At 40.8% G+C, this 22484-nt stretch overlaps 1 protein-coding gene across 1 annotated transcript in view; it reads right to left on the bottom strand.

Moving 5' to 3' along the window:
- Nucleotides 1-22484, bottom strand: part of LOC138299404 (keratin, type I cytoskeletal 19-like) — a 32270-nt gene that overhangs the window by 3278 nt on the left and 6508 nt on the right. The window contains exons 2-6 of the mRNA XM_069237635.1: nt 12272-12354; nt 6211-6367; nt 5444-5605; nt 4534-4659; nt 1769-1986 (exon numbers count right to left, since the gene is read on the bottom strand). Coding sequence (XP_069093736.1) covers nt 1769-1986; nt 4534-4659; nt 5444-5605; nt 6211-6367; nt 12272-12354 — 746 coding nt within the window. The remainder of the gene's footprint in view (nt 1-1768; nt 1987-4533; nt 4660-5443; nt 5606-6210; nt 6368-12271; nt 12355-22484) is intronic.

The following is a 22484-nucleotide window of genomic DNA, read 5'->3' on the forward strand; positions in this document are numbered from 1 at the left end:
TCGCCAACCAGGCATTCAAGGAAAAAGAAAAGGAAAACTTAAACAAATTAACTCTTACAATAAGAAATGTACTGACTTGTTGGATGAAAAGTAGTAAACTACTTTTATAACTGTTTGACAAACAATCCTATCCTTGCAATTTTAAAATAATAAATACCTTTTCCAAAAAATGTACTTGCAAAAGCTCAACTTTTAAAAACGTAATTTTGTACTTAACGTGCATTATTACCATTATTTAAAAATATGAACTAATTATTGCAAAAGAAAAAAAATAACCATGGAAACATTTTTTATAATCTAATAATTTTAAAAAATGAATTTAAAAATGGCACATTTTATTTTGGGTTCTCGTTTGCCCATGAAGACCTGTATTAGCTCTATTAAAAGCCCCTGAATGAAGAAATGAACGAAATATAATCCAGAAAAAGGGCAAAATGTCACACTTTTTGCTATTGAGGGAGGAAAATGTCCACTTCTGGCATTGACTTTGCTTCTCATCATACAAGTCAAGGGTTTGAATGGTACATTTGCCAGCATGTGAATGAAAGGTACCTACTTTCACGCCGTTTTCTCTAATCATTGGTATTTTCTGTCTGCAAAATGGAATGCTTTTCTAATGCTTGGGTTGCAATACAGTGAGTTCATCCCTTAGTTTTAAATTTGTAATATGATAGAATGTACAGTATTATTTCTATCTTCCTTACAGCAATACATTTACTATTATTATGCATTATAATTTGTGCAGACAACATTTGATGTGCTTATTGCAAATTTTCTCTGGAAAACCAACCAGCGTAAAATCAACATCTCTTTCAAATGAATTTACACAAAAAAACAATTCGTGGGACAGGATTTCTGTTAAGTGTGAAACTGTATCAAGCCCACTTGGCTCTACCGACAAGTTCTACGTGATTTATTATTTAAAAAGATGTATTATTTTAAGAAATAAATACCATGTTTTCATTTGGGAGGGCTTATTGAGAGAAGTGTTGTTTAACTGTGAGAATGTGTGCTCTTTTGGTAGGAGGTATGATCTGTTTGGTTGGTGTGATGTATTAAACAATTGTTTATTGGGAGGAGGTGTGACAGATTGTGAGAAGGTGTGGTCCATTGAGAAAATGAGCAGTCTTTTTGTAAGGAATTGCGTTCTACCAATCAGAGGTGTGGTCTACACGAAGCAGTCTCTACTGGATAGATATGTGGTTTTAAGGTCTGTGGGATGGTTCTTTGAGAACACGTGTCTTCTTTTAAGAGGTGTAATCTTTAGAGGGAAGCTGTGTTTTATTATGAGAAGGTGTGATCTTTGGGAGGAGATGTATTCTACTGGGAGAGTTGTGGTCTTTTAAGAGAAAGCATATTTCATTACGTGAATTTGCCTTCTTTTAGAAACTGATGACGCCTTTTCGGAGAAGATGTGGCTTTGGTAACATCTGTGTTCTACTGGGATTAACTATTTCCTACAGGCAAGAGATGGTGTCTATTAGGAGGACTGAAGGTCTGTTATGACCTGTGGGCTATCAACATGAGTTGTGGAGCGTGAGGAGAAGATCTGATCATATGTAAAGAGTAATAATTGACCTGGAGTCTGGAAGGTAGCACTTGACTCCCAGCACCCCATAAATCACAAGCTCCTGTATGTCTGTCTGCTTTGCGTGTGCTTCAGGGGGGAATAGGTTTCTTAGTAAAAGGCTCTCCAAGACCTGCTAGTGATATGGAATCACAACATTTCCCAAAACGTTCATGCTCTGCAGCCAATAGGATGCCTTACGCTTCCTCTCCATCCAGCAGGCGGCGATACTCCGCAATCTCCATCTCTAGCCTTATCTTGATGTTCAGCAGCAGGCTGTAGTCATTGCGCTGCTGCTCCATGTCTTCCCGGATCTGGCTCAGCTGCGCCATTAGGTTATTAATTTGGGCTTGTATCTGGGCAACCTGGGCGCCATAGCGAGCTTCTGTGTCTGCCACTGTGCGCTCAAAAGCGGCTTTCTAGGAGTCAAAGAAAAACAAGAGCAGAGATAACTCAATGTTTCTGATTGCAACATAGACATGTTTGCATTTTTTAAAGAATGTGCTATGAATGATGAAGTAGTTTCAACAAAAAAAGTGTCTATAAAATAATACATGTTTTAATATTTTACAACCTGCTCCAGGCATCATCACGCGGCAGGAAAGGCATTACAGTAATGACAATCCAAATAACATGAAGATAATAGACACATTTTAGAGCACCTTAAGAACTGAATTGTGTCTAGCCTTTTATTTAATAGGTAGGGACAGTTTTACACACCCAAACAAGCAACAGGAGGCCGGTACCTGCACTAGCTTTCGGGTGTACAGAGCTTGATTCAGACTACCCAATCCAAGTTGTGCGTTTAGGATCTTCACTACTTTAGACCTCAACAGAAGGTATGAAGCCCTCAACAGGCCATTAAACATTCCCAGTGGAGTCCAGTAGGGGGGAGATAATGGCTCCCAGTGCCACATAGTACTACCCATTGTAGTCTTGAGCTTGTACTTCATCGACTGGTGCATGAACTGCCGGCAGTTTGTAAAACAACAACACACCTTCAGACATCTTGGGTCTCGGCTGCTTACAGAACCTCAGAGCCTCATAAAGGAACTTCTTGAATCCACACGACACAGGGAAACATAATATTCAGCTCAAAGGAACCAGACTCTCCCACTCCCCATGTAATCTAAACCCCAATCTTTCTCCTATTGACTCTGACCTCATGGACCATCTTTAACCTGGTCTTTTCCACATATACTTGCAATGTGTGTAAATGTTCCTAAGTAGTTTAAGAGCTAGGCCTTCCAAGGGAACATCTCAGAATAGGCGTTTTTGAATTATTCACTGTTCTGCTGCTGTGCCATGTATTTGGATCCACTAATAGGCTTGCTTTATAGGTTGGCCCTTTCATCTAACACCACCCCCAGATAGGATGGCCCCATGGTTACAATAAACTTCCCCCTTATGTACCTACCTGACAGCCCTCGTACCCAGATATGTATTTCTAAAAAATCTGTACATCCTCTCTTTTACACGTCCTCATCCTGGCTGTGTTAAAATCTTCTATTGCACAGTGTCTGGCTGTTTATGTATCTTGGCAGTTGGAAGGAATACCGGCTTTATAATAACTACCAGGGTACTAAGGCCCGTATTTATACTTTTGTAGCTCAGCATTGCGTATTTTTTTTTTTTTTACGCAAAAGCGGTGCAATCTTGCAAAAGATAGGCCCATATTTATAACTTTTTTTGCGCCACATTTGAGTAATTTTTTGACGCAAAAGCGGCACAAACTTACAAAATTCAATAGTATTTTGTAAGTTTGCGCTGCTTATGTGTCAAAAAGCAGCGCAAATGCGGCACTAAAAAAGTATAAATATGGGCCATAATTGTATTTTGTGAGTTTACGCTGCTTTTGCATCAAACAATGACGCAAATGCGGTGCTAAAAAAAATATAAATACGGGCCTAAACCTGTGGTTGGCTGCTACCTCTCATGGCTTCAAGCCACTTGACTACCAGTGCACGAGGTACTGGAGCCCCCTGGCACCTGCTGAGTCGGAAGAAATGTGGAGCAGATGGTGCTTTAATATAGTCCAACACCTGGGAATGTTCAAAGGGAGAGTTTCATAAAGAAAAAATAGGATTTTATTTGTTCCTTGGCTCGTACTGGAATGAGGGATTTTTTAGTTGAGAGAAAGTTGAACAAACCTTCCCTGTCCTGATCACTCACTTTGAAGATGGAAAGGAAAAAACAGTGCAAACCCCTCTGTCGCTGACCTCGTTTTCTGTCTGTCAAATAATAAGGAAGCTGACATGTTCCTGTCTGGGCAAACTTCTGCTCTAGCATAGCTATTTCAGCCTTTCAACTTTTTATGAAATGTGTCTCATCAATTTATTTAATGAATACATGCACCTCTTTCTTTCCTCCACGCGCTTCCTTTCAATGGTACTCCCCTCCAAACTTTCACTGATTCTCTCTTCACATTCCCGATACTCTTCCCTCTCCCCAACCTCGCTCCCTTACTCCTCTAGATGCATACTAGCAACCTTGAAGTGAAGTTTGGTTGACCGGAAACACTGTAAAAAAATCCAAATTATGCTTACAGGCCATATGGCAGCAACTCTCCTCAGAGGCTTGCATTCTAAACTTAAATGAGCATCCATGTGACCTCCATGATGTTATATATATCTCATCTGCTGGTTTCTGTCTCTGTGCTGCCAATGTTGTTTGATCATTCAAAGCCATTTAGATCATTAAACGCATTAAAATCCAAGCCAAAGGAGGGCCAGCCCGGCCACTATGCTCTCAGAATATGTAAATCAGACACTAGTATGAGGGGAGTGTTTGTGATTTCTAGGTTGGGAGAAAGACAAATACATGATTTTCTTTCCTGCTCCCATGTTCCTTCTCTGGCCCCTCCTCCCAACTGAGGACATTCAAAGGCAGCCATCTCATGTCAACCTGCGGAGGGGGCTTCAGCATCCTCACAGTGTGAGCTCAGGATGAGCCTGCGTAGCACTTACCATGGTGAGTTGGGACTGCAGCTCAATCTCCAGCCCCTGAGCCCGTCGTCTCACATCAGTGATCTCGCTTTTTTTGGTGTTCAGCTCTTCACTGCTGATGGTGACCTCCACAATCAGCTTCTCTCTCTGAAACAGATTTATAGTACAAGAGGTAAGGCTGCTGTCTTAGGCTGTGCAGCACCATAGCAAGCCTCATCCAGCAGTGAATAAGAAATATGGTGAGCATCAACCAACAGGAAGCATAGCAATGTTGCAAGCCTCTTCCAATACCCAATAGGAAGCGTGTGAGCCTCTTATAATAGCCAACAGGAAACTCAGCCATGTGGAATTCCTCCACCAATAGTCAGAAATAAGCAAAGCAGCAATGGAAGACTCAGCAGAAAACATGGGAAGTGTTATCCAATAGGAAACATAACAATACAGCAGCATCCTTCTATTAGGAACCTACAATGACTAGAGCTACTTATACTAAAGAAGAAATTTGGATCAAAGTTTTTCTCTAAGCAATCAAAACTGCTGCAAAAGCATTCATGGGATTTCAAAGGACTTAAAAGCACATTTTCTCCATTCAACATGCATAGCTTGATTTTGCTACTAACATCACTTATCCAGATGCTTTAAAAATAGGACAGCAATACATGAAAAGGCAGGGTTATTCCTTAATAATTTGCGTATAATGTCCCATAATTTGTAGCAAGTAAACATATACTTTACCATTGGGAATCGGGGTCTTTTGTGTACCCAAGAGGAAGGATCAACAATAAGAACAGACCATCTGCTTCTGGTCAAATCAATTTATTTCATCTCAAATTTCAATTTGCTTGTCTGAAGTGTGTTTTAACAATAAGGTAAGTGGCATTCCGGAAAAACTGTATGTGAAGATTTCATTTAGCTCGAAATAAGACTGTACCTCTTTTTCGAAGTGTTGTTTAGCTTCTTGTCGATTCTTTTCAGCTAGTTGATCATACTGTGTTCTCATGTCAGCCATTATCTTGCCCAGGTCAACAGGCGGTGCAGCATCAACCTCAACACTGACTGAGCCACCAAGCTGCCTACTGAGTTCCTCTACTTCCTGTAAAGAAAAACAAGATACACAGTTTACATTAGCTGGTAAATTACAATCAAAGAAACAACCATAAACAAAACCTGCAAACAAAACAAAGGAAAGGTAAATTGTAGCATTTCTCATTTTTTTACATGGCCCAAACCAGATGTTCTTTAAGATCAGCAGTGTCTTGGATGTCCATTATCACACACTCAATTTGTTCAGCTTCTAATCATTGTGTTTTTGTTGCAGTCCTTGTCTGGATGCAACAAAACACAGCTTGGCTTAAATTGCTTGGGTTATATTGCGTGGGTTGAACTGCTGTTGTTGAATTGCTTGGCTTGAGCTGCATGGGTTGACTAATCGTAAATTAGCTGTTGAGATTCATGATGTGAGTGTGTTTTCAGCAGCCAAACAGTTGACAGATTAATAAATATGTGTAGGTCTGGTGAGCGTGTGCCTGCCGCATGATCATTGGTGGCTCTTCCGGATAACTGGCAGGAGAATCCAGAGGGACAGACCTCTGTTGCCTCTTTACTAGAGGGTAAATATGTAAGTGCTACAAGAGAATATAACTTCCAATCGACATGATTCAATTTTATTTAACAATAAAAATGTGGAAATTGTCTTACAGCACTGTGGTTCTTCTTGAGGTAGGCCAGCTCCTCTTGCAGTTGTTCAATCTGTAGCTCTAGATCAGTTCTCTTCATCGTCAGGTCATCCATAAGTCTTCTCAGTCCGGCGATATCTCCTTCCACGTTCTGTCGGATGGAGAGCTCGTTTTCAAACCTACAGGATGAAAGATATTTTTATTTACACAGTGGCTATTCGAGCCATGTGTCAGATGCGTGAGTAGTGCTTTCTATTTATCTGTTGAAGTACCCTACTCATCTACCCACAAAATAGTATAATAATATAATGAACAAATTACAATAATCTAATAAACAAGCACATTAGTTTGTAAGGATACGTCAAATTTCTCAGCATGGGGGTTTTATGGAAATGGGAACTATTGTTTTTTGGGCGCACATTATGGATACAAGCCATTTTTGTGATTTTATTAAATATAGAAAATTATGCTTGAGGGTCATATGTTGATCTCAGGGAAAGAAAATCTGATAAATATCAAGCTGTAAAATATGTGCTTTTGAGATCAGTCCAGGAGCCATCCCTTACTTAGGTATTAATTATTTTTGTTTTTTATCTTTATGTTGAAAGCATAGGGAGATGCTGTTGCCTGTTTTGGGTGGGTTGGAATTACATAGGAGTAGCATAACATAACATGTGTATTTGTAAAGCGCACATTCACCCGCAGGCATCTTGGTGCTGAATAACAGATGTTTATTGTTACCCAACTCAATGGTACTCATTTTATCGACCTCAGAATTTTGGATGAAAGGCTGAATGAACCTGCGACCATGAGGTCAAACACAGGCCCCTATAGTGGACGCATTAGTCCACTAAGCCACCAGACCCGGCTACATCTGATGCAGATGTTATATCAAATATGAATCAGGGTCTGACAATGAAAGGTGATGCTGCAGCTCTACTTGATGCCTAACTGCCACATGTGGGAGATGACCAGGAGGTTAGATAGGACTAGACAGACATGGATGCATTCCAGGATTACTCTTCCATGAGATCACCAATTTGTAGGATCGCAGTAACAGTCTAGTGAGACTAGTACATAAAAAGGATGGGGAAAGTTGTGAAGTCAACTGACATAGAAATTATCATAGTTTAAAAAACTTTGCAAGCTTCAGCGACTGCAATGTTTGCAGAGTTTGATAATAATGAGCAGCTTTAGCAGGTCTTTGCGATTTCCTGAGAACATTTCAACTGCCATCCCGAGTGAATGCTACTGTGAAGCAAGCATTGACCTCTCTGATGTGTTACTTGAGACATTTTCAAAAGAGGCCACCATCCTCAAAAGCCTATATACCTGAGATTCAGCCTCACCAGGCATCAATTTCCTACTGCTAAAGGACATCCAGCAGGAAAATTATACTTCTTTCGGACAGGTCAAGACAGAGTTCACCTTGGTTGAAATCAGTTAAAATCAGACATTTTCATCAGTTTTCATTGATAGCAAAGTTATGAGACTTTGCTAGACACTGCAGACGGAAACAAAACTTCACCTCCTGCGGGTACACAGGTCCTCAGGTCTTCAGGTTTGTGGATGAGACTGACCACCAGTTTCAGGCATCTCATTAGTTAACATTGTATAAAAATGTAAGGGATTGCTACATATAAGAGCTAGAATGGGGGATGTGAAAGCACGGCAAAGAGCTGCATAACTAAAGGCTTATATAAGATGGTAGGTTTTAATCTGTTATGGAAATTGTGGTTTTGAGTACTAGATATGTAAGGGAGCCATTTGAGAGCAGGCAGTCATGTACAAGAGGGATCTGACTTGAAATCTATGTGACTGGGCGATGATTGTTATCTTTGTATGACTGATCTAAGGTGTCTGGATGGCAGATGGTATTGAAAGACCCTAGATTGGGAAGGCCCCACAATTCCAGCGTATGATGCAAAATATTTCATTAGCACATTATGATCGGTGTTATCAATCCCTTCTAAGCTCACCTTATAACATAGTTTTACACCACTGTAGGCTTTCCTTGTTTTGAAGAGAAGAAATTTCTTCTCACAGAGACTTTCTTATCTGATGGTAACGTGTGGTTTTGCAGCCATATCCCAGCTAAAATCTTGACCAACAACGAGTTGTTTTTTGGTATCAAGAATGCCAAGAATTTTCAGTCTACCAACCAGACAGTGGAGAAAATCTTATTATTGGTTATTGCAGGTTCTAAGGTAGTGGGAATATTACTCAGCTGATAGGGATTTGTTGATGATATAGGTGAGAAAGGGAACCAATGTGGCCATCCCTAAATTGATTGTCTCTGTATTGCACAGTTCTGTAGGTAAATAGACGTTTTGAAAGAAGATAGTTTCTTGACATCATTGTGCTGGGTGAGGCAGAATTCTTGGCTGTCATTGCTGTCTTTCCCTGTGGAAAGAGGCATGGAATGGAAACGGTGATGCTCTGTTAGTGCTTTGCATGGCACAGAGTGGAAGACTGATTGCTTTGTTTGTTCTTTTGCTTGGTGTAGAGAAATACATTAGGTTGAGTTGGGATGAGTTGTACTTTTTCAAGTTATTGAAGGTCAGTGGTAGATCTCTGGAGAAGATATCTGCATTTGTTATCCAGGTATCAAAATGTGTTTTGTTTGATGTGGTATGGATTCTGGCTCCTGATTTCCTTCATGAGTAATACATGTGCAAGAATTTCAGGGAGCTATTGTTTGAGGGTTATCATAAGTCTTTTATTCATATAGGCATGATCTTAACTGGCTGCATGAACTTGGCCACAAGAGTCTGGGTAAATATGCTTTTAGTAATTGTATGGGTTCCAATATAGGAATATCTTCAATTGTGAAGGTGAACAGTTCATTGTCAGTCCAGAAAAAGGATTGCATGTCTGCAAATTTGAGTACTGTGATTATTGGGAAAATGAGGTTGAGGCTATAGCCTCGGGTGTCTGTAAATTGCATTACCACTTGGATAACACCCATATTTATTCATGATAACAGTGATTACTTTGCAAGGGTGTTTATTAAGACCACATTTCCAGATTTTTAGTGTTGTTCGTCATGAATGAACACTTAAAGGGAGGTGTAGAAGAATAAGTCTAAGGTTCTCCCCCAAAAAGAGGGTTGATTCTTTTTAAGTAGATGGAGTGGAAAAATTCACCTTTCGTGTCTGAGATTTTGTTACTCTTATGGAACTGGATATATTGGCCTATTTTGTATTTTAGGCACTGGGAAACTGCTAGCCCATCCCTAGTGCATGTGCTCTAAATCATAGAGCAGGAGCCCCCCTCCCATTTACCCCCTGCCCCCCCCCCCCAGCACCTTGAGACCCTCATGGGTGAGTAGTCGCACTTTACAAAAACTGATTGATTGATAGATTGATGGGGAAAATTTGGCTCACCAGAAACGGCAAATTCAACTTTTATGTTAGATCAAAGAAATATGGTGAATGCAGTGTACTATCAGCATAAAGTTAAATGTAACATGTAGGATAGCATGACTTCTGGCACATGTCAATGTCAAAGGAAATGATTTTAAACTTAAGCCTACTTTTCACAGTAGGCAATTCAAATATAAATAGTCCTTGATGCATGGAAAGCCTGAGAGAATAATTTCTAAACGTGGGACATGCCTAATATTTAGACTGCTATATCCCTCCATGAAAATATACACAAAAACTATTTTTCACTACCTGGGCATGTTCCTATGGTAGAACAATACCCCTAGACCTGCTGAGATGGAGGAGTAATTACTGGTTGAATAACTTAGAATGAGAAGAAGGAAGTGGGCAGAAAAAGAGATAGCCCTCTCAAAGAACTTCCAGGAACCTTCTACAGAATATTCTTTGTGTTAAGCAGTGGGTGTCTTATGGTAAACAGTGCTACAGAGTCACAGTGCCTTAGAAGTTGATCCACTTCCAGTCAACCAGTCTCTTTGAAGAGCAGGGGGGGGGGGGCAGACCACAATACTAGCCTGTTTTGGTTTCCAGTGAAGTTCCATCATGTCCATTGGACAGCCAGTGGGGAAAGATTCTGAGCTTCACACACTAACAAAAGAGTCTTGTCCTCTTGAAAGCAGAGCAACCCCTTCTGAAAACTAGACAGGAACTAATGCCATGAAGTACTTAACTGAAAATTAGGTTAATAGTGTTATATTTGTTTTATTTTGCTCTGCATTTAAAATAAATATATTAAACTAATTTACATGAATGTTTAACCTACAATATTTTTAGTATTTTTCTAAGTTTAATAATCATTGTATTTTTCCGTATATTTTACCATAGGGAGATCTCTGTCCCAGTATTCATTAGTTAGACCCACACCTCTGTTTTCAGAGGTTTTAGACATGTAAGCCTAAACACTGTAGTAAATTTACAATTCCCAATAGTGAATAACAAAAAGTAGTAAATTTGCCACAAACTGTAGGAGTAAACTTGCTTGTTTACATTTGCACATGTGTATATTTACCTTTGTAAATAGCCCCCTATGTGTTTAGATTAGCAAGTACCAGTGATTTTATGTTAAATCGCTTGTCATACAATGAACTTATTTTTAGGCGGCCTGCTATTTATATAGGCAGATTGTCATTGACTGAAGGGAGATATGTCCTGACAATAGCCACTATGTATGAGGCTGTTGGGGGTCATGATCCAACAATTGATGAAGGACATATTCTTTTAAACACACAGAAAAGCTGTGAAATGTTTTGTCATTCATGTGAGAAGTGTTTAGCAATGCTTAATAGAACTCAAACGTACTTGTTTTTTTGTTAGAAATGTTTATTTAACAATGCATCAAATCATTGTTTTCATTTTCACACCTTTACTTTGCATAGTTTATAATTGGGTTGATGGACTGTTTCAATGTTTACATATTGAGGCCTACTGGGGTTATGATCCAACAACTGATGAAGGACATATTCTTTTAAACACAGAGAGAGGCTGTGAAATGGTATTGTCATTCATGTGAGAAGTGTTTAGGAATGATTAATATAACCCAAACGTACTTGTTTTTTGTTAGAAATGTTTATTTAGCAATGCATTAAATCATTATTTTCATGTTCACACCTTTAACTCGCATAGCTTTAATATGGAAACTACATAATTGGGTTGAGGAGCTGTTTCAATATTTACAATTGAGTCATATAAACTTCATTCGTTTTTGTGCAATCAGCATATTTCACTAACATTCTGAACCACGCTGAAATAATTCTAACTTAATCAGCTAACCAATGTCCAACCGTTTTATTAAGACCACTTCTAACAATGCTTAGGCAACAGAGCAACTACATGAAAACTGTAAAAAGAAACCACCTTTTAATACAACACAGTCATGTGGTATTTGTATGAAGAAATAATAAATACGAGCATTAGCAGAACAAATCCTGACTCAATAGTGTGATTCATTCTCATCCTGCTGTAAACCTCCTTAAAAGGTGCCACTGAAATAAATTCCCCTTCCTCGCTTACAACGTAGAGTCAGCTTAGAGTGTGATTTATATGTATCACTCCAGAGCAAAATGTACCTACCTGCATGCTGAGGAACAGAATTAGCTAAGGTCTATGCCAGTTCAAATGAGGTCTATGAGGGCTGGGTCCATGCCAGACTCTCAGGATATCTACATAAGATAAATGTACATAAAGACTCTGCCCATTGGTGTACTGTTAAATTCAGATCCCTGCACAAGCCTCTGTTTGCGCAGGAATTATAATTAGGAGTTGTGCTGTTACAACAGCAACCCATATAATTCTCCACTGGTGAATTTTGGTAGGTAATTTTGAAATAAAATTCTACATGCAATTCTTCATTTTCACTTGGAAAAATCACAATTGAAGGTATTTACAGCACCAGCAAATACTTTATCCTACAGCATTATGGTTTACCGGAGACCGTAAATACCTCGCTCCCTGCCCCCCATCCAAGCCACTCATAGTCAGAATAAAAGTAATTTAAATGGAAATCATTCACATAGCAGATATGCTAAAAAATCTGCTGTTCAATTTGTCCTCGTGACCTTTGTTCTTCACCATTGCTCTATACTTTTGGATATTCATATTAGGCTCTAGAACATCAAATGTGGCTCTGACTGCAATACTTACTTCATCCTAAAGTCATCAGCTGCCAGTCTTGCATTGTCCACCTGCAGCAAAATCTGGCCATTGCCCTGTATAACATTCTGGATCTGTAAATCAAAATGGTAGAATTGCGGTGAATACATCAGAATAAACATAATGAAAGATTGTAAAAAAGATTTGGGATCCTATTTCACTGCACTTTTGATGTTAAAAAAATCATTTTTGGTTGCTCCTGTGTAATGTTAAGCTATCATTCTGGATTTCTACTATGTTATCCAAAAAAGAAATAGTTAAAAAAAAATAACACTCAGCACTCCGATTTGCTGTTTGCTGCCAAAAGATACTTTTTTTTAGATGCACCAATATCACGCTAGGAGTCAGATAATGTATCTGGAAGGTGTGTGTTGTTGGTGTCCCTTTCAAATACCAAATCAGTACACTATCTGTCAATGTTTGGAGACTGAAAACTAGTCACAAAAAATTTAAAAGTAACTGAGACCTCAAAGGAGGTGGTAACCCATTGAAAAGGGAAGGGGTGGCCTTGGAACTCCTTCCCTTTTGTGAATTGACAAGAAAAGTTTGTTGGGGATTAGGCAGTGATCTAAGGGAACAGTGAAAAATTTGAAACAAATCTAAAAAGCTTTCATTTTAAACACAACCATGTTGCCTTTTAGAAAATGGAATTCATTAAAAAAACGAAGTTTGCTTAATTTAAAAGCGATCACAGACATGGTGGTCTGCTGACCCCCTCTGGCCACCATCCCTTTCATTGGATCCAGTTATAGTGGTTCACAATTTGTGACCTGCCTCATTAATATTCAGGATATAGGTCATGTTACAATCCACTACTATTTGGAATTCTAAGAACGGAACTATTAGCTCCTAGGTAGGTTCATACAAGTCTGTATTGGTCGCAATTTGCAACCAATATTTTGAGACTAATTATTCATATAACTAACTATTAATTCTCCATTATTGTTCTTATTATTTCTTTTTCATTTTTTTGCCTAGTTGCTTCTCTCATTTTCTTTTTCTCTTAACCCTTTTCACATCTTACTCTTTTCATAATGTTTTATTAAGATGTTTCTGTATGTTTTCATTCCTTTTCTATTTGTATTGTTAAAAATGGACAAATCAGAGACACATCCACCAGCAATGTTCCTTGTGTTTCTGCAGAGTTGTGGCCTTCTCAGTAGAGCATCAACATAATTCCCGATCTCTCCGGATGGCTGAGAGAGGGAGAAGTGTAGTAATGTGTAGTAAGGTTTAGCAAGGGTTGTAGTCTAGTGGAAAGGAAGTGGTGTTACGTCAAAGTGGTCTTCAAGAAATCGATTTGATACCTGGAAAGACACATGTTATAGTGTTTAAACCACCGTGCTTTACTCCAGATTTGTTGTGGTCATGTGGTAATTAATAACTCAAATGCCCCACCTGTTTGGATACCACTGCACATTTTCGACACCTGCGATATATAGGCTAAATACATTTTATTGTGGCAAAACTAAATTTTAAATGCTTTATTTTATGAGTAATTACAGGGCTCCGTTTTCCAACGTCAGACAAGTGGGAAATGCATTGCATGGATAAAAGTGAGATTTTGTTGAGGATGCAAGGACAATGTCTGTAAAAAGGAAGAGTATACTCCAGACCACTGAGATTAAACAAAGTCCCAGTCCCATGCAATAACGCAGGGCATTAATGGACACAACCGAGCTAACAAAGCCCTACTCCACCATCTGCTACTGAAAGCCACACTATCAGTACACTGGCATCATTCCACCTAATTCACGGGGTTAGTGGAAGTGACCTCAAGCTTTCTTTGACTAGCCAATGCATCACATGCTCACCAACTGAACTCTTATCACGAGTGTCTGAAAACCAAAGAAAGGATAATTTAATTCTAAGGCCTAGGGGTCATAGTTGCATTTCTTGATGACCCTCAGATACACCCATTATATGAAATACTGTGCTACATAATGCCTTCTTTTGGCTCATTGTTGGATCTCATTGAAGGGAGAGAATCACAAAAAGGCGTCAAATGCACGTGTTCCACCACTCTATATTCACAATATTAAGCTCACCTGATAGGCGAGTGTCAATACTGGCAATGCTGTTGACAAAGAGTCCATAGGGATCATGATTATGACTCTTGGCGACCGCTAAATGATACCTCTGGCAGTACCACCTGAACACTGGAACAGCCTCTATCACCACAGGTATGCCTTTCAGGAAACTCAAGGATACCTAGGAAGTCTGAAACCTCAAGGGTAGCCCAGAAGACTGGACCCTAAATCTCTCCTTTTGGGGTTGGAAGGGCAGATTACAACCAATCTCGAGAGCAGCTCCGTGGTGGTGCACCTTCAGCCCATAACAAGGGGCTACAATGTGGCAACCAGCCTCAGTCCACACAAACAGCAAGAAACCATGCTGGTTCCTCTGCAGTGCATGCATATGGCGACGGATGCATTACAGCAAGGAAGTTGAAAAGCAGTGGAAGTAGTGGGTGATTGTAAATGGTGGTGAACGGGGTTCAGCATTATGAAGGCCTGGCGAGAGCTAGAAAGTCTATCTGAGGCTCAGGCAACTCCCGGCATCCTCATAACCTAGCTGTATCTGTTTACTGTATCATGACTCAACTGCAGTGTAGGACTAGCCACGAGAAGACATTTGTGGAATGGGGTCGGCAATGAAGATAACTGCAAAAAAGTTGCCCGTCTATACTACCATGCACGTATACACACTGGCATGGCTCATTGTTGGATCTCATTGAAGGGAGAGAATCACAAAAAGGCGTCAAATGCACGTGTTCCACCACTCTATATTCACGATATTAAGCTCACCTGATAGGCGAGTGTCAATACTGGCAATGCTGTTGACAAAGAGTCCATAGGGATCATGATTATGACTCTTGGCGACCGCTAAATGATACCTCTGGCAGTACCACCTGAACACTGGAACAGCCTCTATTACCACAGGTATGCCTTTCAGGAAACTCAAGGATACCTAGGAAGTCTGAAACCTCAAGGGTAGCCCAGAAGACTGGACCCTAAATCTCTCCTTTTGGGGTTGGAAGGGCAGATTACAACCAATCTCGAGAGCAGCTCCGTGGTGGTGCACCTTCAGCCCATAACAAGGGGCTACAATGTGGCAACCAGCCTCAGTCCACACAAACAGCAAGAAACCATGCTGGTTCCTCTGCAGTGCATGCATATGGCGACGAATGCATTACAGCAAGGAAGTTGAAAAGCAGTGGAAGTAGTGGGTGATTGTAAATGGTGGTGAACGGGGTTCAGCATTATGAAGGCCTGGCGAGAGCTAGAAAGTCTATCTGAGGCTCAGGCAACTCCCGGCATCCTCATAACCTAGCTGTATCTGTTTACTGTATCATGACTCAACTGCAGTGTAGGACTAGCCACGAGAAGACATTTGTGGAATGGGGTCGGCAATGAAGATAACTGCAAAAAAGTTGCCCGTCTATACTACCATGCACGTATGCACACTGGCATGGCAAGAGAGATTTACTTGCTGGAAGTCAACGTGAATTAGTACATGGCAAGATATTTAACATGTTGGGTGGGCTGGCAGGATATGTATTACAAGTGGTACGCTGCATACTGGCGGACAAGCTAGTATCTTTGCCTTTTGGCAATGTACATCACTTCATTGCCGTTTGGCCAGTAAGTACTATATACATACCACATGCATGCATGCCTATGGTCTCAGGCATAACATGGTGGCTAACTCAATTATTTTATGTCTGTCCCCATGTTTTCAGTACTCTAAAGTGGTAACTAATGTTCACCATTTATAGCAATCACACAATTGGCTCAAGCACAGTTAAGAATCCCCTGGCACAGTGAGCAACCTATACAGGCATTGGCGGGCTGACATATTAGGTGAAACTGAGACACATTTCAGGAGTGGAAAAATGATTATGGTATTATTGAAACACACTAGAAACCCTGGATAACACTGGACGTAAAAGGGCATAAAAAGGCAGGAAAGTGGAATATGAAAGTGTCAGTTTGTACAGTGCTTTATTTTTGGCATTAAACTTTTAATGGGTTTTGGCTGGCTACCATCAATCATGGGTGTTTTTTTCTGGCTGGATTTTAAAATAGTGCTCCTTTGCGTTGCATTGGCTTTTCTATGAACATTTATTTTCAAGAGCACCTTAATAGGAACTACTTCTAATGTTCCTCATATACTTCAACAAGTGTTTTATAACTTCCGCATGCTTCTCATAGGCATGTTCCCGGTAGGGGTGGGCGTAACTGAAGTAATTATTTTTAGTGTAATTACTCGTAATTACCGCAAAGTTACTCATAATTATGCCTAACTGTGTGAGAAGCATAAACCAGCATTTAGCATTATTTTCTATGGACAAAATTCACCCTCGCATCAAAAATGGGCCCGAGGATGCATTTTGTGCTATAAAAATAGCACTTAATGCTACAGGACACAAATAGCAGCAGGAGGATTTTTGCCATAAATCACTCTTAATTACTCAAGATGGTGTAATTGTATAATTTCTGTAATTTTGCAAGAGTGATGCGTAATTCCTGAAATTCCTCTGATATAATTCAAATTTCACCCAGGACTAATGCAGGGTCGGACTGTCTTATAGCTCAATCAGGCTGGTTTGACAGGTCAGTGTACGGGCTGTTTTTTGGCTATTTGTGGGCCTGTTTTACAGTCTGCTGAGCTGGTTTTTACTGTTGATTTCCCTGATATTATAAGCAGCAAGCTCAAATCACTGCTGTCCTCCATACCTTGAAAACGTCTTAAACAGCATGTCTGTAAAAATTCAAATTTGCATGGGTCACCTCTTTAACTATCTAATTCACAAATGTGAGTCACTTTCATTTTGTTGCCCAGGACAATTTTCTGTCCCAGTCCGATCCTCAGTTTCTTCTGCAGAAAAGGTTTGGATACTGTAGCTGACATAGGCATTGACATATTTCATTAGTGCCCCATCAGGAACATTCTATAAAGCATGTGGGTTTCTATATGCCTAAATGTTGCTGTTAAATGCAAGATTCACAAGTTCATGCATAGCTTTTATAGTTGGAAAGCTGTATCGGTATATGCACCATTTCCAGGCATTACATTTATATAAGATCTGAGCAAAATGTAGATTACACTGCCATAGTCATGTAATGTTGGGAATTTCAAAATCTGCATTATATGTGAATTTCATAAAAGTACGCCAGTGCACTACTTTGCATAATTATGCCCCATTCGCAGTAATAATTTATGGTGAGCACAGCATTTGTTTGCCCTTTTTTTGTGTGAAATACATTCTAGCGTCAAAAAATGATAGGAGGATGCATTTTGCGCTAAAATATAGTGCTAAATTACAGATTCGCATTTTGTGTAATTACATGTATTTTCTCCTAATTTTGCTGCTAAATGCACTACTTGACCCATTTTTCCAACAATTTCTTAACAAGATAATTCTTCACTAACGTGTACTTCAACCTTATCCTCTTTCTTAGTTTATGAAGCAGACAATCCGAGTGGCGTGCGACTACTTTACTACCCCTTCCCAAAATATACTATTCTTTGCACCACTGCTACATATGGTGTGTTAGTTTTTGAGGTGAGTGTTTTCTTGCCTTCCGCTTGGCCTCCTGCAGCTGGCAGGCTTGTCTGCCTAAGGGTGTCCTCAAAACTCCATGGCTTGACTCTGGCCTGTGCTTGTTCTGTCTTGGTTTAGCTTGGCTCTAGCTTGCACTTGCTCTGTCTTCGGTTCGTTTGACTCTAGCCGGTGCTCGGTGCAGCTTGATTTCTAGGAGTCTCCTGGCCTTGAAGTGGCACCTGCTCAATTGGGCACAAGGTCCGTCTTTTCCCTCCTCTTTTGGGTTTCTTTGTGCAGGGCAGTCTTTGAGCATGCTTGAAGGGACGTTGGCATGCGTTTCCCAGACCTGCGATTTGTCCTGCACTGTTCTGGCTTCTTCAGGGTCCAGTATTTAGTAAAAACAAGCACTGGACTGCAGGGACAGCATTAGTGGTTCACTCCTGTTGCGACTATGTCTCTTGGATGCTTGACTAGGGTGGTAGTGTTGATGGTGAGTTTTAGCGCTATCAACTCAATTCGTGCTTCAGCTTCTTTCGCATTTTTCCCATGTGGGCTTCCAGGCTACTGTTTTATCCACTGCCTAATTCCTGGGGTGAGTCTATGACATTTGCATTTTTAGCCCCCAGCATCCACAAGGCAGATTTACGCAGTGTGGAGCCTTTGGCAGGCTGGGTAGCTGCAGCATGTCAAAGGCGCCACACAGAGGTCCTTTGGCTCTGCTATTCGTGCACCAATCGTGCTGCTATGAGGTCGGTCCACCGGCCTCCCTAGATTTTAGGGCACTTGTGTTAACCTGGTGCTTGCACTGGTCATTAATGTGGTTCCTTGAGGTATTTATTTCCTGGGGTCTCTTGTGATTCTCTGGCAGGGTAATTCACTCACTTAGTAGCTTGTCCTTCAACTGTGCCCTCATCCGCTGGTACTGAGTTCGAGCACATTTGGGCCCAGATTTAAGAAAAGTGGCGCTTCATGTCATGAAGTGCCACTTTTCTTGCGGCCCATTGCGCCCCCCTAACGCCACCATGTGTGCGCTGTAACTAACATATGGCACACCATGGCGCAGGTTAGGGACAATAGCGTCAACATTTTTTATGCTATTGTTGTACTTTGCTGGATAAGCAGCAAAATTAATTTGGGTGCTAAGCCTGCAAAGTACATAGAGGCCCATTCAAAATAATGGTGTGCCTCCTTATAACGCCTGCTCTGTGTAGGCGTTAAAAGGAGGCACTAAAAATATTAGGGCCCCCTAACAGGGGACTGCCCCCTTGCATACACAAGTGTTTACAAAGTGGGCAAATGCGTGCACTGCACCAATTTATAAATATGGTGCAGTGTTTTTGCCACACTATCGCCACATTAGCATAAAAAAAGGACGCTAATGTGGCGATAGTTGGTGCTAGGCCCGTCTTAAATTTGGGCCTTTGTTTTGCCGGCTCAGACCTTAACCCCTGATTCCAAATTTTATTGGCTTGCGCTCTGTTGGTGCCCTGGGTGTGTGCTTCAGTGGCTCATTAGGAGGTTTATATCCTTGTCAGTGGCTTGCATACCCACTGCACCCATTTTTGTGTGCACTCCCAATGTCTTTCAGACCTAGGTCAAGGCGTCCTTCATTTTTCTTAAATCACCCTTTTATGTGTTGTTAAATGTTAGAGCGTTTGCAAACGATTTTTCTTCTGCCGATTTGGTGCTAGCGTTTCTGCCTATTTGGTTCTCACCTTCACCTCTCACGGTATAGTACTGGTCTCATTTCCACTGTGATCAGGGTCCCAAGCTGTTCGAGAGTTTGACGCTCTTTCCCTCTGTTCCACCTGCAGATGGTGGGTCTCCAGCTCTGGTGACCGTCTCTTTGTTTCCTCTATGTGGTGGATTCACTGAGGTCTGTTGTTGGCTTTGCGCTGCTGGATCGTGCTCGATCCTGCAGTGAAACACACCCATCCTGTTGGTTGTTCTTTCTACTATTTCACTCCCTGCTGCTGAAAGGGTCATTTATCTGACTTTGGCTCTCCTAGGGCATTTAAGGTGCTCTGTCTGTTTTGTGTTATTCTGTGATTCTAGCTGTTGCTAGTGTTCATGATTCACTGTGTCGGGGCCATTATTCATCTTATTGACCTGTTGCTCAATTGATGTTTGCATGTTTTGCATTGACATGTTGCTGCACACCTCTCTTTGTGATGTCCTCTAAAAGTTAATAATTTACTTGCACCTCTTCTGCTCTGCACCTGCAGTGGTGCCTTTAAACATAGCATTCTCTTTTCTGTTGTGCTTGGTGAGCGCACTGATAAACTGCCTGCTCTAGGTCACCTCCAATTTTTGCTTGATGTGTCATAGATGGCTGGCAAAAGCGATCTCTGCTCTCTGACTGCTACTCGTGGGTTTGTGCTTTGTTGTTGCATGTTGAAGTCGACCTTGTTCAGATGGTGTCTCTTTTTCTAATCCATTCAGGTTTTCTTCTTCAAGGTGGAATTATGGCTGTGTATTGTACATTCGCTTCTTTCATCTAGTCCTGTTTTGCATCCTGTTTTCAATTCCTTCTTGGTCTTGCGGTTTTCTCCTTGACTTTTTAGAAGCTCCGGTATTTCCAAGTTGGGTTGCCTTAGCCGCTCGTCCTTCTTCGGTAGACGTTTGTGATACCTTGCAGGTCTGCAGGCCTCTTGATTGTGTTCCAGCTCTTAATCTGCTCTTTGTGGCTTAGGATCCCTTAGTGGCCTTGCCCTGTTTGCCTGTTCTCTATATGTAGATGTTCTATTGCCTACATTTGCGCTGCACATTATTTTAAAGTATGTGTTCCTCTCATTCATGTCTTTCAAGGCACCTAAGTGGTCTTATTCTTGGTTGTTGTCATGTTTGCCATCTTTCCTTTAAGAGTTTGGTTTCTTTCTTCTGTGGGAAATTTAGCCACTCTCGTTTGTGGATTGGTTAGGACTGTTTCACAAGTCCCTCTGGTGTTTGCTCCTTCCCCTGATGTGCTTGGAGGATGGTGGGGAGGGAATGGGCAGGCTGTTGAGGCACTGAGTGTTGCAGTTCCATCTCCAGGGAGATCTGGTTACAAGTTGTTCCTTTGCTACAGTTTGTGCCATCCTATTCCTCAAGTCATGGTCAGGTTCGACTCTTAGTGGATCTGGTACCTTCTATGCTCCCTGTCTTCATTGCACACTGAGGATCACTTGGATCTAGAGTGCTTGTACCATGGAGTTGTTTCCTTGTTGGCTGGAGACTGTGGCTTGATCAGTCGAGATACAGCTGTTGCTTAAATTTCCTGCACAAAAGTGGGTCTCTTTGACATTCTTCAGCCTGGGTCTGTATGTTTCTATTTCTGCCTCTGGACTACCCTGGTCTTTTTGGCCCGTTGTGATCTGTGTTGGCTTGCAGCTTTTGTTCTTGGCCCCAGTGTCATTTGTCCATTATTTTCTGCTACGACTGAGACTGCTCCTCCATTCCTACTGGTCAGCTTCGGGTCTACTCCCACTCTAGTGGTCAGCTAGTGGTCAGCTTCAAGTCTACTCAGCACTAGGTTGTGCAATGTTTGTTGAGGCACCCCTGTAATTGTTATCTGACATTGTTTGCCCCTGTGGGTTCTCCCGACCTATATTTCCTCTATTAGTCTTCCTTGGATCTGTCTTCCAGACATTTGCTTTGGATTTCCATCCAAGGAAAACTGAAGTAGATGGAATGGCCTAATTATTATTATTCCACACCCAGGTCTTCCTCGTTCCATTCCTTCAAACATCCTGTAATTGTTTTCATCCTCCTCCCATGTAGTGTGGCTTGTTTGCCTTTGGAGTTGAAATATTTTAGTTCCTGGTTAGCAAAGGAGTTGTCTGTCTTCAGGGTGAAAATGGCCTTCACAGAGTAATGATGCAATCATTACACTAATGATAGGGCAAGTAGGACCTGGACTCAGAGTAATGAATACTGTATGTACTCAGGCCATTTTCCTACGACACTTCAACCTGAATGAAAAAGTCTGATTCAATCATTAACCAGCCTAACTACATAATGCTTCTTTTACGAGCCTGTGCCATCTCTCATGATAAAGTTATCCCTTTGTCCTTCAATTTGCATCGCACGACATCCCCCAGAGAATACATTAAAGCTCATAAACACCTGTCCTTGTCTTACTTCATCACATAAGTATTGTTTGATTCCAACATTTTACAGCAGCACCCACGGTTTGCCTTCCAAAGTTCACTGTGGTCGAGAAGCATTAGTAAAAACATTTACAGCGCTCCCCAGGTAACCATTTACCTGCATTTCTGGGAATCAATCTGCACATCTGCAGTGTACAGATACTCTCAGTGAGCCTCTTGACAACACTGTGCACCACAGATTTAGGCCAATGATAACACATGCGTTGACACAGCCAATACGTCTCGCATTCACGTGCCATGTTCAATTTATTTAGTTGTTTGTACCAATCATATGATGTGGAAATCAAAAATGTCTTCGTGAGCCAGTAGTTTATTTACTCATAGTTAACACAATAATGTTTTTGAAAAGCCTACACTTGATATAAAAATAGGTTTCTTCTGCGAATTGCCTTTTTAAATAAAAAAAGTGATGCAAAATATTAACTCTTAGAGAAAAATTCCACATACGTTTCCATCTTCTCTGGGATGATTAGAATGAAAAAACATAGTATGAGTGATGGTAAAGATC

Source organism: Pleurodeles waltl, chromosome 6 (assembly GCF_031143425.1).
Source record: "Pleurodeles waltl isolate 20211129_DDA chromosome 6, aPleWal1.hap1.20221129, whole genome shotgun sequence".
In the NCBI taxonomy this organism is placed as follows: domain Eukaryota; kingdom Metazoa; phylum Chordata; class Amphibia; order Caudata; family Salamandridae; genus Pleurodeles; species Pleurodeles waltl.